The 18,143-nt window shown below is 40.8% G+C and overlaps 2 protein-coding genes across 2 annotated transcripts in view; both read left to right on the top strand.

Moving 5' to 3' along the window:
* The window catches only part of C2CD3 (C2 domain containing 3 centriole elongation regulator), a 168,538-nt gene that overhangs the window by 140,871 nt on the left and 9,524 nt on the right, over positions 1 to 18,143 (top strand). The window contains exon 32 of the mRNA XM_010599587.3: positions 2,633 to 2,744. Within this exon, the coding sequence (XP_010597889.1) occupies positions 2,633 to 2,744 (112 nt within the window). The remainder of the gene's footprint in view (positions 1 to 2,632; positions 2,745 to 18,143) is intronic.
* The window catches only part of UCP3 (uncoupling protein 3), a 52,881-nt gene continuing 37,378 nt past the window's right edge, over positions 2,641 to 18,143 (top strand). Inside the window, exon 1 of the mRNA XM_064288686.1 lies at positions 2,641 to 2,744. The gene's annotated coding sequence lies outside the window, so the exon portion shown is untranslated. The remainder of the gene's footprint in view (positions 2,745 to 18,143) is intronic.

Raw genomic sequence — 18,143 nt, 5'->3', positions numbered from 1 at the left:
CAATCATCACAGCAAATCTTTAAGGTAGATATCATCATTTCTCTTTTGCAAGTGAGGAAACTGAGGCTCAGATTTATATAATGACTTGTGTAAGAACTAATTTTTTTTTAATTATATATATGGAGCAAGTGATGGCACCAAGGGGAAGTGGACGGTATTGAGATGGACTGGCCCAAGCCCCCAGTCTGGCATTGTTAATGGAGTGAAGGGGCATCTGTCAATCCCGCCTCCCTCCTTGAAATGCAGACTGGCAAGTTAGAGGGAAAGGGAAACACTTGGGACCATCAACAGACCCTACCACCATAGCCTAATAAGCTGCTCAGATCAACTCACCTGGCATCCCAACAAGCAGGGTTATTGCTGTTAGGTAAAGTACTTTGCTTTATTGAATAGAGCTCTTTTCTCTACTAGAAGTCAGGGAGTCTGTCTTCTAGACCCTTGTAGATCCAACTCCTTATTACTTGTGTGACTTTGGGCATATAGTTTAACCTCTCTGAGCCTCAGTGTTCACCTATAAAATGAAGGCACTAATCCTTCACCCACCAGAACATAACTTCCCCAGATCAGGGTTCTTGTCTTTTTTTTCTGGCCCCAGTACCAGACTTTGCAAAGAGAGGTGATCGGTAAATGTAGATTGAACTATCACAGTTTCACAGGGTTCTTGAAAAAAAAATCAAACAAATAGAAACAAAAGCACCATTCAGATGTGATTCTTGATGCAAGACAGAGAAACCTAAGGGTAGAGGGTATGGGCTCAGCAAGGGCTTATAGGGTCAGATGGCTGGAGATAGCACTGAAAGCAGACTGCCTCCTCTGGAGTTCTGTCTTGGCTTCTGACATGGCTGCCATTACAATCAGTTTGAATGTGCTCAGAGTGTATGGTCAGTGAAAGAGATGTCACATTTATTGAATGCTCATCGTTCTAACCATTTTGTATGTATAAACTCATTTAATCCTCGAAACATATATATACTGTTATTATACCTCTTTTACAAAGAAACCGAGGCACAAAAAGTGAACCCTCCTGAAGTTATTCATCTAGTAAGTGACAGATCTCAGGGGTAACTAGTAGAGAACGCAAGGTCAGGATTGTTTTGTTTTCCCCTAAATGGAAGACTTGAGCATTTTCATAAGCTGAGAAGAGCTTAAAGATGGAGAGAGAGTAACAAGGTGATGGACTGAAAAGAGTTGCAGCGCTTTAGACACACCACTGACACCTCACAGCAAAGCTGTGCCTTCCGCACAGCATCAACAAATATATCCTGCCTCCCCCCCGGGCCTCTTGAGACGGCCTGCACTCAAAAGGCAGGGCCCTTTCCCTTTAGGATCTCAAACTCCACCCCCACCTCTACAGAAAAATTAGGGGCTTAAACCAAAGCAAGGAATAGATGCATTTCATTCATTCAGTCGGTATTTATTAAGCACTTAACTGTGTTCCATGTACTATGATAGGTGCTAGGTGACAGAAATACAACTATGAAGGGGACAGATATCCCTGCCCCCTTGGAGTTCAAAGTCTAGCATGAAAGAATAATAATAAAATAGAAAACTTGATTTGAATAGGAACCACACTCGGCTATTTGCTAAAATTATTGAACCCAACTCAAAACCAAACCCACTGCTATAGAGTCAATTCCAACTCATAGCAACGCTGTAGGACAGTAGAACTACCTCATAGGGTTTCCAAGCCTGTAAATGTTTATAGAAACAGACTGCCGCATCTTTCTCCTGAAGAGCAACTGGAGGGTTCAAACCCCCTACCTCTTGATTAGCAGCCCAGCACTTAACCACGGTGCCACCAGGCCTCCTTTAATTATTGAAAAGGAACAAAAAATTGGAACATCAAAATAATCCCTCACCTCTGAAGTTCAACCAAACTCAATCAGTGCTTTGATTTCAATAAATTTGTAGAGCACCTCAGGAGGATACAGAGAAGTGCAAGATATGGTACCTGCCTTCTAGGACTCATAACCAGATTGGGTGGTTCAGCTGTGTCCACAGGCACTTCTGTTCTAATCCCCTTATGTTCTCATCCTGTGTGTGAATAGAGAGCTACCAGTAGGACAGGCTCTTCTTCAGTGTCAGGCGTCTCCCTCCAACCTAAGACACAGTCCCTGGAGCCACCCTTCCACCCCACACTGTCTGATTGACTTCCAACAGGTCAGTTTTTGGCCAGGAGGCCATTAGCAAGTATTATTCACTTGCTGCCTCCCATCCTTATGAGGGGCTATAGGGAAGGGAGAGTAGTGAGGTGACTGAAGGAAACTATACCACCTCTGCCCTCTGAGGAGCTTAGGGAATATTGGGGAAACAACCATGTCGCACTAAATAATCAAGCATTATCCTGTGTTGCCGATCATGCTCTATGATATGAGGAAGGAAGGATCACTGGGCTAAGATTAGGAGAAGGCTTCCTGGAGGAGGCAAGATTTGAACTGAGCCATAATAGAGTATGATTTGTTAGGAGTGGGAGAGACTTTACGGGTAGGAACCGTGTGAGCAAAGGATTCGTGAATAGAAATAATCAGTAAAAGAAACATGAATGGCGATGAATGAGGTCAGTGGAGACCCTGGCCTGGCAGGAGGGTAGAAATCTGTCCCTTAGAAATTTGTCCCTTAACAGCTATTACAGCCCAGAGCCCGTTGTGGTGCCCAACTTCTTTTTGCCTCCCCAGCAGTTGGAGGCCTCCCTGCGGATGCTCTCGCTCTCTGCAGATTTGCCGCCACCAACCACAGCAGATCAGGTAAGAGAACAGCCAGCTGACCTCACTATTTCTTATAGAATCATTGTCTCTTCCTTTGTAAAAGTGTGTGCAGAATGTAGAGCTGCTCTGGGCCATCTTTCTTGAAAGGCAGCAACTGCGATCACTCCTCAAGCTTATACTGAGCATGTATTGTGGGCTCATCAGTAGGCAAAGAGCTCAGGAAAAATAAGGAAAAGCAAAAGTGTAAGAGCAAAAGCTAAGCCTGACATGTGGAAGAAAGGAACAGTGCAGAAACACAAAAACGAGTTGGCTACGGAATGTATACTGACTGCCGTGGAAACTCCAGCTAAGCAAAGGCAGTATGAGCAGAGGAACACCTGCTCTGTATCGGGCATTGTGCTGGATGCTGAGCCTGTAATAGTAAATAAGACACAGAAGATCCAAATTCTGTTTGGGCATCATCAAGTAAACAAAAGATAAAATATTTACAGATTGTGGTGAGTACTAGGTGCTATGATAAAAAACAGGCTCTCTGAAAAGGCAGTGTTTAAGCTGACACCTGAAAGATCATGATCATAGTGGTGCTTAACAAGTACCAGGCCATTCTAAGCACTGTATATTAATTCATTTAATGAGTTACCCAATGAGGTACATATTATTATTATTATTCCTATTTTAAGGTGAGGCAACTGAGGCACAAGAGAGGTTAAGTAACTTGCCACTGTCACACAGGTAGTAAGTGGTAGAGTCAGAATTAGAACCCAAGCAGTATGGTTTCAGAATGTGTGTTTCTAACTACTATACTGAGAAGGAGCCAGCCATGTAAGGAACTTAGAGAAGAGTATTCCAGGCAGAGAAGACATCAAATGCAAAGGTCCTGTGGCTGAAAAGAGCTTGGCATAATTTAGGAACTTACAGAAAGCCACTGAGACTGGAAAATAGAGAATAGCACAGTGAGGTAGAAGGCCCGCTCCACCCTCCATTGTACAGATCTTGTGAACCATGGAAAGGAGTTTAGATTTTATTCTAAATGCAAGGATATCAATGAAAAGCTTTAAGCAGGGGAGTGATAAACTGATTTAAATTTTAAAGAACTCACCCTGGGTGCTGAATGGAGAATGGATTGTCTGTCAGATTTGGCAGCATGGAGGTCATTGGTGATCTTGAAGGAGTAATTGCAGTTATATAGCAGAGAAGGGAGCATCAGGTCTGTTGTGTGCCAGGCACTGTTCTAGGTGTTGAGGTGAACTAGGCACAAAGCCTGTGGCTCATGGAGCTTAAAAACAAGATAATTTCAGGAAGTGATACAAGCTGTAAAGGAAATGGATTAGCTTGTTTGTTAATAATAATAACTCACCCTTATTCAACACATAATTCTAAGTACTTCACATATGTAAACTCATTTAATTCCCCCAACAACCCAGTGACATAGGTTTACCATTATTATCCCCATTTAACAGATGAGGAAACTGAGACTCAGAGCTTCCTATACAAACTTACGAGGTATTACTATTTCCGTCTTACATATATATTTGGGAAAATGAGATGTATAAATGTTAAGTCACTTGCCCAGAGTCACCCAATGAGTAAGTGGTGGATCAGAAATTTGGATTGTGTGACTTCATATTCTATAATCTTCCATTTACCACCTGAAAATCACGATACCTGGTTATGGTATGTTTTTCCAGCCAATTGCCTTCTTTTTAATAGGTTTCATTTAGCAATTAACATTTAAACATTTTATATACTTTCCCAGAGCACATTGATAAAAGATGGGATCAGACCAGAAGTATCCTGAGGGGCTGGGGTTATAGTTCCAAAGAGAAGGCAAAATGTCATCCCTGCTTTTTGTTTTTGCTTCATGATACACCAACTCCCAGGCGGACATAATGTCTTTGAAGTATTAAACACAGGATACAAAGGGTGGGAGAGGGAGAAATAAGAATTTTTGCTTCAGTTAAAGGGCAAGTCTAATTTCATGCAGACAGCAAGTGTCATACACTTTATGACCTTTTTTCTTGTCCCCAGCAAAACTGTGCTGACTGCTACTCTCAGGGCCACCTCTCTCCTCAGGACCTTAATTTGGGCCCCAATTAAGATGACCAACCATCACAGCTTGCTCAGAATTGTCCCAGTTTCAGCACTGAAATCCCAGAATTGTTGGGTCACCCTATCGTCTCTCATTATTTGATAACAAATATATGTTCAGGGCACTAGCAAATAGAGACACCAAAATTAAGAGGGAGGAAAAAAAAAGTAAGAGTTTTTTGAAAAGCATTTGAACAGTTACTGTGAGATAAGTCAGAACTTTGATTGACTTCCTTTTACTTTTACTTTTAGTTTTGTTTTTTTTTTAGATTTAATTGTGAATTACATTTGAGCAGGGGTTCCATAATCAATCTTGACAGTGCTTGAGATCTCTGAAGGCCTTAACAGTGGCCTTACTTTGAAGAATTTAAGACAAAAAATATTCTTTTGTATCTACCCACATGTTTACCATTTCTGATGTCCTTCATACCTCCTTCAAATCCAGATTTCTATCTGGTATCATTTACCTTCAGCCCAAAAAACTTCTTTTAGAATTTTGTGTAATATGGATCTACTCGTAACTGATTCTTTCAGCTTCAGTTGTCTGAAAAATGTTTTTATTTTGCCTTCATCAAAAGATATTTCAATATTCAAAAAGAATTCTAAGTTGATTTTTTTTTTCTTTTTAGCATTTTAAAGATACAATTCCACTGGCTTCCATTGTTTCTTACAAGAAACAGCCAAGATTCTTGTTGCTCTGAATATAATCTGGCATTTATTCTCTGGCTGCTTTTAAGAGTTTGTCTTTGGTTTTCAACACTTAGACTATCATGTCCATGGTTGTGAGCATCTTTTTAATTTTCTGCTTGGGATCTCCTGATGAGTCTTTCATAAATTTTGGGAAATTTTCAATTACTATCCCTTAAAATTTTTCTTCCGGGATTCCTCTTTCTATCCTCTTCTTCTGAGACTCCTATTACATGTATGTTACCCTGTTTGATATTATACACAAGTATCAAACAATGTTCTATATTTTTTCATTCTCTTTTTCTCTCTGTCCTTCAACTTTAGATAATTTATATTTGAGTTCACTAATTTTTCTGCTGTGTCCAGTCTGCTGTTCAACCCATCCTCTGTGGTATACGATTTAATCTTAGAAGTTAATACAGAGCTACCCAGGTTTGACTTACATGAACTCATTTAGTTTATTGCAAGCTAGCCATGGCAAGTCATGCAAGTAAGACTTTGTAACACTCATTTAGAATTGAAGAATCATAATTGACAATTACAATGTTAGTTCAATGGTTGGAGTCCAGATCTTTAGACTTCAGGCTTTTACCTTTAACCAGAGATGTCCGGAGGAAGGCTTGACCATGGCTCATACTCCACGGAGGTTCCCCTTAGCTAGGATCCAAGGTCAATGGCGGCGGGCAGAGTCTCAGCCTGCACCTCTGGCAGGGTCTCCTCTTTGGAGAGTGTTAGAGTTGAGAGAGTGATACTCTGTCTCTGTATTCTCTCAGTAAGTGAGCAGAAATTCAGGGTTTATATGTGAAATTCTCACCTTGGCGTTACACAGTAAGGGCCAGTGTGACATCAAAGACTAGTATGTTATGTCTTCCTACAGTCTTAGAGATTAGCCAAATGTCGCATCTTCTCTTCAAGGTTAGAGATGAGGGAGGTTGTTAGGTAGGAGGTACAAGACCATGGCAAGAAAGTCCACATAAAAGTAATCTGTTACACCATAACCACAGGGATAGGGGTTAGGATTCGCAACACATATTCCTGGGAGACACAATTGAATCCATAACAATGTCTAAGTTGAGAAATTTTCTAAATAACTTTCTAATGACTTACGAGTTTCTAAAATTGAGCCTAAGTTGGCAATTTAGACTAGGCTTGGCTGAGTAATTCTGCTGGTATTGCCTAAAAGGAAATTGAATTCCTGCTTCACATTATACGTTAAAAGTCAATTCCAGGTGGATTAAAACTCAAAGATGAAAGGTAAAACTTCTCAAAGAAAACAATATCTTTGTAACCTTGGGGTAAGGAAGGATTTTTTAAATAAGATACAAAGTAGCTTCCTATAAAAGAAAAGATTAATAAGTTTGGTTAACCAAGTTTAAGAAACTGTGTTCACCAGAATGTACCATAAAGAAAAGGATAAACTGTGAATTAGGAAAAGATTTGCAACACACATTACTAACAATGTCTAACATCCAGAATATATAAAAACCTCCCACAAATCAATAAGAAAAAGATGATCCAAAATGGAATCAAAGCATTTAAAGGCATTTTACTAAAGAGGCTAATAGCAGATAAGCACAAAGAGATAATCAACCTTATTAATAATCAAAGAAATTAAAATTAAGACTACAATAAGATACCAATTTACAAACTCACAAGATTGGCAAAAATTAAGAAAGCTGTTCCTATCTCAAATGTTGGCAAGGGTATATATCAAAAAGAAATCTCATAACCAAAGCCTGTTGCTGTCGAGCCATTTCTGACTCTTATCAATGCTATAGGACAGAGTAGAACTGCCCCATAGGGTTTCCAAGGAGCGGCTGGTGGATTCATACAGCTGACCTTTTGGTTAGCAGCCAAGCTCTTGACCACTGCACTACCAGGGCTTCGATAAATAGGTATAATCTCTGTGAGATATGATTTGACTTTACCTTATAATTACCCTAAGTCCATCCTAGGAATATACTCCAGGTAAACTTGTACGTGTGCATCAGGAGAATATTCACAGCAATACTGTTCAGAGATGGAAAAATATAAAAACTTGAAATTGTGGGATATTTAAACAATGGATTATACAAAATGACAGTGAATGAATTACATTTATACACAATATATGGATAAATCTTAGAAACATAGTATTGACTGAAAAAGAAAACTACATAAGTACATAAAATATAATGCTATATAAAGCTCATAAACAATCAGCACTAAATAAATTTTGTTAGGGATATATTAAGATACATATATGTTGAAAATGCTGTTTAAAAAGAGGGAGTAATGAGAAGCAAAAATTCAGTACAGTAGTTACCTTTGATAGGAAGGCAAGGAATGGAATTGGGAGGAGGAGCACATTATTAATAAAGTTTTAGTTTTTAGATTGGGTTGTAGGTTTATGGGTATTTATTTTTTATTATGCTTCATAATTTACATGTATTACAGAGGCCCTTTGGTATATTATGTAATGAAATCATAAAATCATATGTGGTTAAAATTTTAAGTAATTGATGATAAATTCAGCTGTGACCATGGAGCAGAGAAATAGGATAGTGGCTGGAATGATATATGGGGTCAAGGGAAGGTATTTCAATACCAATATTTTCTTTCCCCCCCCTTTTTTTTTTTTGTGTGTGCTTTAGGTGAAGATTTACAGAGCAGATTAGCTGCCCATTCAATAATTTATACACAAATTGTTACATGAAATTGCAATCCCCGCAATGTGTCAGCTCTCTCCCTGTTACGTCCCTGAGTTCCCCGTTTCCATTCGTCTGGTTTTCCTGCCCCTTCTTGCCTTTTCATCTTTGCTTTTGGTCTGATATTGTCCTTTTGTTCTCATATAGATGATTGTTCTAGGGAGCACTTTCCTCACGGGTGTTACTGTTTATTTTATAGGCCTGTCTTTTCAGCTGAAAGGTGATCTCTGAGAGTGGCTTCATTTCAAGTTAAAAGGGTGTCTAAGGGCTATATAAGTCACTATGAGTCGGAATCGACTCGATGGCAGTGGTTTGGGTAAGGGCTATAGTCTCAGAGGTTCCTCCAGTCTGTCTCAGACCGGTAAGAATTTTGTTCTTTTTTTTTCCCACCCACTGTAACTGGGACCTTCTACTGTGATCCCAGTCAGAATGGTCAGTAGTGGTAACCAGGCACCATCTAGTTCTTCTGGTCTCACACTAGTGGAGGCTGTGGTTCCTGTGGTCCGTTAGTCCTGTGGACTAATTGCTTCCTTGAGTCTTTGGTTTTCTTCACTCTCTGTCTTAGTCATCTAGTGCAGAAATACTACAAGTGGATGGCTTTAACAAAGAGAAGTTTATTTTCTCACAGTAATGTAAGCTAAAAGTCCAAATTCAAGGTGTCAGCTCCAGGGCAAGGCTTTCTCTCTCTGTCAGCCTTCTCATGAATCATCCCCCAGACTAGGAGCTTCTTCACGCAGGAACCCCGGGTCCAAGAGACATGCTCTGCTCCTGGCACTGTTTCCTTGGTGGTATGAGGTCCCCCGTCCCTCCGCTCTCCGCTTGCTCGCTTCTTCCTTTTGTATCTCCAGAGATTGCCTCAAGACACAATCCAGTCTTGTAGGTTGAGTCATGCCTCACTAACACTACTGCCACCCATCCTCCCTCATTAACATCATAGAGGCAGGATTTACAACATATAGCAAAGTCATACGATACCAGGAATCATGGCCCAGCCCAACTGATACACACATTCTTGGGGGGATATAATTCAATCCATGACACTCTCTTTTGCTCCAGAAGGAAAGAGACCAATAATTGTATCTTAGATGGCCGCTCGAAAGCTTTTAAGACCCTAGTCACTACTCACTTATGTAGGATGTAGAACATTGTCTCCGTGAACTGTTATGCCAGTTGACCTGGATGTCTCCCAAGACTATGGTCTCTAGCCTTCAAGCCCAATAACTCAGACACTGGAGGCATTTGGTTACGTCTGTGAAATTTCCATGGCTTTTTCCCTTGTGAAGGAAACCCTGGTGGCGTAGTGGTTAAGTGCTACGGCTGCTAAGCAAAGGGTCGGCAGTTCAAATCCACCAGGCGCTCCTTGGAAACTCAATGGGGCAGTTCTACTCTGTCCTATAGGGTCACTATGAGTCGGAATCGACTCGACGGCACTGGGTTTTTTTTTGTTTTCCCTTGTGTGCTCTATTATATGTATGAATATACACGCAGCACATGTGTAGAAATATCCACAGTCAAACCTGTATATGCATGTGAGTGTATTCCCATACACCCTCTCCCAACCTGTTCTGTATACATATCTACCTATGTATCCACTCATAAATTATTTTTATTACTGTCATTGCAGGATTGTATATGTTATAGTATTTACTGCCATTGCCTTTTGTTCTTGCATTCCTCTCAGTGATTTCCGTTGCCTTGGTTGTATTGTGCTGACTTCCCCCGTATTGTGTACTGCCTTTCCCTTCACCAAAGTTAACACGTGTCTACTGTCTAGTTAGTGATTTTCCCTTTCTCCCCTTCCCAACCCTGGTAACCATCAGAGAATTTTTCTTTGTGTGCAAACCTTTTCTTGACTTTTTATAATAGTGGTCTCGTACAATATTTGTCCTTTTGTGATTGACTTTTTTCACTCAGCATAATACCCTCCAGTTTCACATGTCGTGAGATGTTTTGCAAATTCATCATTCTTTATCATTGCATAGTATTCCATTGTGTGTATGTACCACAGTTTATCAGTTCATCTGTTGATGGACACTTAGGTTCTTTCCATTATTTTGTTGTTGTGAATAATGCTGCAATGAACATGGGTGTGCAAGGGGAAAGTTTTTTTTTGGTTTCGTGTTTTTAATATGGGACCATCTACAGCTTTTTATCTGCTAATGCAGTGATCCAGTAGAGAAAGGGAGAAGGGGGGAAAGATGCAGGAGGGGAAGAGAAAATAGAAAGAACAGTCCTTGGGTCAGAGAGGGCACAGGATCCAGAGCATATCTGGAGGTATTGGCCCTTTAGAGGAGGAAGAAAATTCTCCCTTGTAGCATGAAAGAAGGCAGAGAAGATGGGTGCTAAAGCAGATAGGATTAGAGATTCGTAGGTGGGGTTTCCCGTTTGATGGAGGTTTCTATTTTCTCAATAAAGTTTCAGGCACAGTCAAGTGAGAGTAGGAGGGGAGTGCAGAAGTGTATCCCCTTTTGAGGACTCTATTCTACCTCCTCATAAGGCCAGCCTGGAGGCTGAAGTGGGGGAGCATTTTAAGAGGTTGCTGGGTTCTTCTCAGCCAGTGTTCTTGGAGTTGCTGTATATGTAGCTGACCTACTGCAGGACCAGGGCAAGTGATCCATGCCTGGAATAGGAGAGGGTTTGTAAGTGCTGGGTCAATTGCTCTGGTGATCCTCACCACAGGATCTAAGGGAGGACCTAACCCTTCAGCCCACATTAGACTGATGCACCTGAACACAGACAATCTTCACTTGAAGCATTTGTGAAACAGGTTTTTCCCTTCCTTTTCCCCACAGTATAGTGGATACAGGCTTCTTTGTGACATCAGTTAAGTATTCAGACCTTTCTGAGTTTGCTTCCTCATCTGTCAGATAGGCTTATCGAGCCTCACAGGGTGGTTGTACTGCAGAGTGCCAAGTGCCACACAGATAGGGGAGGGAGCCAACTGTTAGAGGCTGCCCTTAACTCCCCTTGCCCATGACCACCTCATTTATGGTTGTCACTTCTTCAAAAAGGGAAGGAGATAGGATTGTTGGTTTAGTAGGACTGCCATATAAGCATCCAGCTACAGTCGCAGAATCATTCGAGTTCTTCTGCTTCTGCTTTCATTTCCCTCTTGTGATAAAATAACTTTAGTGCAGTAGCTTCCTTGTTTTAAAGTTATTTCTGATTCTGTATGCTTTTTTTTTTTATGCTTAGCTGCTTATGAGCAAACTAGTTTCATCAGCTTCCCTAAACGGGAGGAGACAGGTAGAAGATGAGAACAGAAGTAATTTTCTTTACATGTTATTCTCCTCGGTGCTGTGTCTTTGCTCTTGTACATTTTCTCTCTCAGGAAAATCTGAACCACTCTGATTGCTTCAGTTATGATTTACAGTTTGATGATTCTTAAATCCTTATCTTCAGTGCAGACCTCTCTGTGTTCCATGTCTTCATGCTGCAGACATATGTAGATCCAGGTACATACTAGATGCCTTTTCTTTCATGTGTCACAAGCATTTCACTATGTCCAGTACTGAGCTTGTAGTCTTCCTTTGCTCTACTGCCTACATTCCTTATCTCAGTAAATTCAACCACCATCTACTTAGTTACTCCTGCCAGTTGCATAGAGGTCATCTTTCATTCCTCCTACTCCTTTATCTCGCACAACCTATAGCCAATCCATTACCAAGGCCTGTTATTTCTACCCCCTAAATATCATCTCCCCATTCCATTGCCTAGCTCCAGTCATTTCCCCCGTGACTATATCTAACTGTTGTTTTTGTTATTTTTAGGTGCCATCGAGTCAGTTCCAACTCATAGCGACCCTACATACAGTGAACGAAACACTGCCCGATTCTGCACTATCCTCACAATCGTTGCTATGTTTGAGCCCATTGTTGCAGCCACTGTGTCAGTCCTTCTTATTGAGGGTCTTCCTCTTTTTCGCTGACCCTCTACTTTACCAAGCATGATGTCCTTCTTCAGGGACTGGTCCCTCCTGATAACATGTCCAAAGTACATAAGACAAAGTCTGGCCATCCTTGCTTTTAAGGAGCATAGCCTCACTCATATCCACACTTTATCCACCACTATCCATTCTCCGGAGGCCTAGTGGTGCAGTGGTTAAGAGCTCAGCTGCTAACCAAAAGGTCAGCAGTTTGAATCCACAGCCACTGCTTGGAAACCCTATGGGGCAGTTCTGCCCTGTCCTAGAGGGTCACTGAGTCGCAGTTGACTCAACAGCAATGGGTTTGGTTTTTGGCTTTATCCATTCTCCATACTGGAGCCCACGTGATCTCCCATTCTAATCAGACTTTTACCTCACACCACAGGAGGAAGGGGAGATTCTCCAAGGTTACAGAAAACCTCCATATTCCTAATCCAGTTATCAAATCTCAGTGCCCAACTCATTAGACCTCTTAGCAGCATGTGACATAGTTGATCTCTCTCCTTTGAACAATTTCTTCACTTGTTCTGAGGCATCATTCTGTCTTGGCTCTCCTCCTCCCTCACTGACTGCTCCTGCTCAGCCTTCTTTGTTGGTTCATCCTTTTCCCCAACCTCTTAATATTGGAATTCCGCAAGGCAGTCTTCAGGCTTCTCTTCTCTGTTCATGCTTACTTTCTAGGTAGTTCTGTACAGCCTCAAGGCTTTAAGCCCCCTCTGTATGCTAAAGACTCCCAAATCGTTATCTTAACCCAGGCCTGTCCTCAGACTCAGACTCATATGTACAACTGCCTACTCAGCATCTCCCCTCGGATGTCTATAGATATCTCACTTCATCATGTCCAAAACTGAATTCCAGATTTATTCCACAAACCTTTTTCTCCCTCAGTCTTCCTCGTCTCAGTTAACAGGTACTCTCTCCTTCCAATTTAGTTGTTCAGCCCAGAGCCCTCGGAATCCTCCTTAATGCCTTTCTTTCCAACCAGGAAATTCTGGCAGCTCTGCCTTTGAAATATATTCAAATACAACTACTTCCCATCACCTCCACCATTATCACCCAAGTCTAAACCATCATCTCTTGCCTGGAAGATTGTAGTAGTCCCCTAACTTGCCTGTTGGCCTTTGTCCTTGTCCCTTATAACCCATTACCCATACGGTATCCTGGTATCTTTGTTTTTTTAGACTCTGGGAGCTTTAGTCATCATCAGCGGGGTTCAGCCTTTTTTTTTTTTTTTTTTATTGTGCTTTAGGAGAAAGTTTACAGTACAAACTAGTTTCTCTTTCAGATATTTATACACAAATTGTTTTAATTTTATTCTATATTTTTCTCCTGCTCTGTCCAGGACCCTCTATTCTGTTACCCTTTTAAGAGGTTAAATAAAATCACGTGGCTTCTCTGCTCAGAATCTTCCAGGAGCTTCACATCTCACTGACGGCAAAAGCCAAAGACCCTACAAAGCCCTACATGATCAGTTCCGTGACTTCCCTGGGTTCAGTTCCTGCTTCTCTCCCCTTTGCCACTCTGCTCTAACCACACTGACTGCTTTGCTAGTCCTTTAACGTGCTAAGACTTTCTTGCCTTAGGGTCTTTGCCCTTGTTCGCCTTACCTGAGATGCTCTTTCCCCAGATACTCTCATATGGCTTGATCCCTCACATCCTTCTTTATACAAACATGACCTTTCCAGTGAGGTCCTTCCCGATCATTCCAGGTGAAATAACAGACAGACCCCTTTGCACGTGTGTCTGGCATTCCCTGTCATCCTTACCCTGGCTTATTTTTCTCCATAGCACTTAACGTCTGATATAACATGTATTTGCTCATTTATTGGCTTATTGCCTATTTCCTCCCATGAGAATGTAAGTTCCATGAAAGTAAGGACTTTGTTGTGTTTGTAGCTCTATCCCTAGTACCTAAAACAGGCCACATACTAGGTGCTTAGAACGTTTTTTAAAATGAATAATCATTTGTTTTAATACAAATCAAATCATATCACTCTCCTTAAAACCCTTCATGCCCTTCAGTAGTTTTATGTTACCTTTAGAATAAAGTCCAAACTCGTGAACATAACCTGCGTGGTCTGACTCCTGCCTACCCCTCCAGCTTTATCTGTATCTTTTCTTCCTGCTCGCTACACTCCAGCCTCAGTGGTTTTCTTTCAGTTCTTAAAACTTGACATGATGCATCCTGCTTCCTGTCTGTACATAACTGTTCCCTCTGCCAGCATCCCAGTGCACGATTCTTTGTCCCCACTTCACCTAACTCCCCCTAAACTCTCATATCTCAACGTAAAAGGCACTTTCTCAAATCACTTCCTACGTGATTCCCAGATAGGTTAGGTTTACCTTTATATGGTCCTGGGGCAAAGACTACTCTTCCTAAACAGAACTTACCACACTTGTAAGTTTTTGCGTAACTGGCTAACTTTTATCTTTCTACTCTGCTAGATTAGCTTGATGGAAGCAGAAACCACACCTGCCTTGTGCAACGCCGCCATGTCCACAGCACCACAGGTGGAGTGTTGTTGTTGTTGTTAGGTGTTGTCAAGTCGGTTCCGACTCACAGCGACCCTGTGCACAACAGACTGAAATACTGCCCGGTCCTGAGCCATCCTTACAATCGTTATGCTTGAGCTCATTGTTGCAGCCACTGTGTCAGTCCCCCTCATTGAGGGTCTTCTTCTTTTCCACTGACCCTGTACTCTGCCAAGTATGATGTCCTTCTCCAGGGACTGATCGCTCCTGACAACATGTCCAAAGTATGTAAGACGCAGTCTCGCCATCCTTGCTTCTAAGGAGCATTCTGGTTGTACTTCTTCTAAGACAGATTTGTTTGTTCTTTTGGCAGTCCATGGGATATTCAATATTCTTCACCAACACCACAATTCAAAGGTGTCAGTTCTTCTTCAGTCTTCCTTATTCATTGTCCAGCTTTCACGTGCATCTGATGCGATTGAAAATTCCATGGCTTGGGTCAGGCGCACCTTAGTCTTCAAGGTGACATCTTTGCTCTTTGACACTTTAAAGAGGTCCTTTGCAGCAGATTTACCCAATGCAATGCCTCTTTTGATTTCTTGACTGCCAGTTCAATGGCCATTGATTGCGGATCCAAGTAAAATGAAATCCTTGACAACTTCAATCTTTTCTCCGTTTATCAGGATGTTGCTCATTGGTCCAGATTTTTGTTTTCTTTATGTTGAGGTGCAATCCATACTGAAGGCTGTGGTCTTTGATCTTCATTAGTAAGTGCTCCAAGTCCTCTTCACTATCAGCAACCAAGGTTGTGTCATCTGCATAATGCGGGTTGTTAACGAGCCTTCCTCCAATCCTGATGCCCCGTTCTTCTTCATATAGTCCAGCTTCTTGTATATTTGCTCAGCATACAGATTAAATAGGTATGGTGAAAGAATATACCCTGATGCACACCTTTCCTGACTTTAAACCAATCAGTATCCCCTTGTTCTGTCCAAACAACTGCCTCTTGATCTATGTAAAGGTTCCTCATGAGCACAATTAAGTGTTCTGGAATTCCCATTCTTCGCAATGTTACCCATAATTTGTTATGATCCACACAGTCGAATGCCTTTGCATAGTCAATAAAACACAGGTAAATATCCTTCTGGTATTCGCTGCTTTCAGCCACGATCCATCTGACATCAGCAATGATATCCCTGGTTCCGTGTCCTCTTCTGAAACCAGCCTGAATTTCTGGCAGTTCCCTGTCAATATACTGCTGCAGCCGTTTTTGAATGATCCTCAGCAAAATTTTGCTTGTGTGTGATATTAATGATATTGTTCTATAATTTCCACATTCGGTTGGATCACCTTTCTTGGGAATAGGCATAAATATGGATCTCTTCCAGTTAGTTGGCCAGGAAGCTGTCTTCCATATTTCTTGGCATAGACAAGTGAGCACCTCCACCGCTGCATCTGTTTATTGAAACATCTCAATTGATATTCCATCAATTCCTGGAGCCTTGTTTTTCACCAATGCCTTCAGAGCAGGTTGGACTTCTTCCTTCAGTACCATCGGTTCCTGATCATATGCCACCTCTTGAAATGGTTGAACATCGACTAATTCTCTTTGGTGTAATGACTCTGTGTATTCCGTCCATCTTCTTTTGATGCTTCCTGCATCATTTAATATTTTCCCCATAGAATCCTTCACTATTGCAACTCGAGGCTTGAATTTTTTCTTCAGTTTTTTCAGCTTGAGAAATGCTGAGCGAGTTCTTCCAGGTGGAGCGGGTGCTCAGTAAATACCAGTTTTAAGGAGGGGAGGGGCATACTAATTAGTGAGACAGAAAATCACCATTCTTTGCAGATTATATGACTGAGTATTCAGAAAATCCAAGAGACTCTGCTAAAAAAAAACTGATAGGAGATTTTAATTTAGTAAGATGACTTTAAGTATAAAACCAGTATGAAAAAAAAAAAAAAGGCTTTCCTTTATACTAGCAATAACCAGATGGAAATTGAAATGGAAAAAAAAAAAATTCCAGTCACAATAGCAGCAAAATCTGTAAGGTAAGTGGATATAAATTTAAGATATAAGACTCATGTGAAAAAAAACTCTAAAAGTTTTTCTAAAGGGCATAAATTAAGGCACAAATAAATGAAGGTACATGATATTCCTGGATGAGAAAACTTAATGTGTCATAAATTGTCACTCATTCTCCAGCTAATGCATAAATATGCTTAAGTTCCATTCAGAATCCTAAAGGTGAGTTTGTTCCTTTGGGGAATAAGACTTGGAATTTAACAGAGTGATTCTAAAGTTAATTTGAAAGAATTATGTTAATAAATTATCAACAGTTTTAAAATATGATGGAGATCTTGCCTTACCATTTTATTAAGATGTTGCTATAAGGTTTCTGCAAACAAGGAATAGACAAATCAGAATAGAGTAAAAATCCAGAAATAAATCCAAGTAAATGAAAATTAGATATATGGCAAAGTTCTCATTTCAGTTAGTGGGGAAGAAATGGATTATTTATCAATGACATTGAGACAGTTGGCTACCCATTTAGAAGAAAATGAAATTAAAATACCTACCTCCAAAAATGTTTTGTTAAATGAAGGACTACAAATGCATTAGCTGTGAATTTTGCTGTTGGTGTATTTAACCCAGGTCTGTCAAAATGGCCTGGGTGTCTATATACTCTGGGCCCCTGAGGAAAGTCATACAGAAGCCCAGCCTTCAGTAAGCCCAAATTATTTGTGCATCTGTCTGTTTTAGATGTATTTTGTGCCATTGTCTATTTTAGACCACATGCGTATATTTGGCTGCCTGCCTTGATCTGTGTTAATACAGCTTATTAAGGCATCTGTAGAAGCCTGTCTTTCTCAAGCATCAGATTCAGCTTTTATGTGTGCAGCTGTACAGCCTATATTTCTGTAACTTCTTTTATCCATATTTACTTATCCAACTCTCTGTTACAGTATGTATTCATGTGTATTTGAACAGTCAGCGTTTTGGATAGAAATTTCTATAGGACAAAGACCACACCTCCTAACTGGTCTGCAGAGTTCCTGGCACAGATGCTAAACCACCTCCTTTTGGTCACAACAATACAATAACTCTTACTGGCCTCACCCCAGGATGAGTTTCAGTATTTTCATTGGGTATTTATAAGACTATTCGAAATCCCCAAATTGAAGAAGGCCACTGCATATATAATTTATCACTAAAGTATAATTTAAAAACAGAAGTAATACCCTTCACAAAAAAAAAAAAACCCCTGCTACCATAAGGTCAATTCCAACTCACAGCAACCCTGTAGGGCAGAGTAGAACTGCTGCCCCATAGAGTTTCCAAGGAGTGCCTGGTGGATTCGAACTGCTGACCTTTTGGTTAGCAGCCGTAGCTCTTAACCATTATGCCACCAGGGTTTCCATGACCCTTCAGAGGCCCTTAATAATTTAATAAATACAGTAATCTAACTTTTTAATTCAGCAAGAATATTTTTTCTGATATTTCATAGGGTCACATTTACCCTCCATCACCAGCTTCTAAGTTGGCTTTCTTTTCAGAGCTTACACAGACATACACAT

This window comes from Loxodonta africana, chromosome 7 (assembly GCF_030014295.1).
Source record: "Loxodonta africana isolate mLoxAfr1 chromosome 7, mLoxAfr1.hap2, whole genome shotgun sequence".
Lineage (NCBI taxonomy): Eukaryota > Metazoa > Chordata > Mammalia > Proboscidea > Elephantidae > Loxodonta > Loxodonta africana.
Note: the sequence above shows the minus strand (reverse complement) of the source record. Positions and strands in the feature narration are given on the sequence as shown.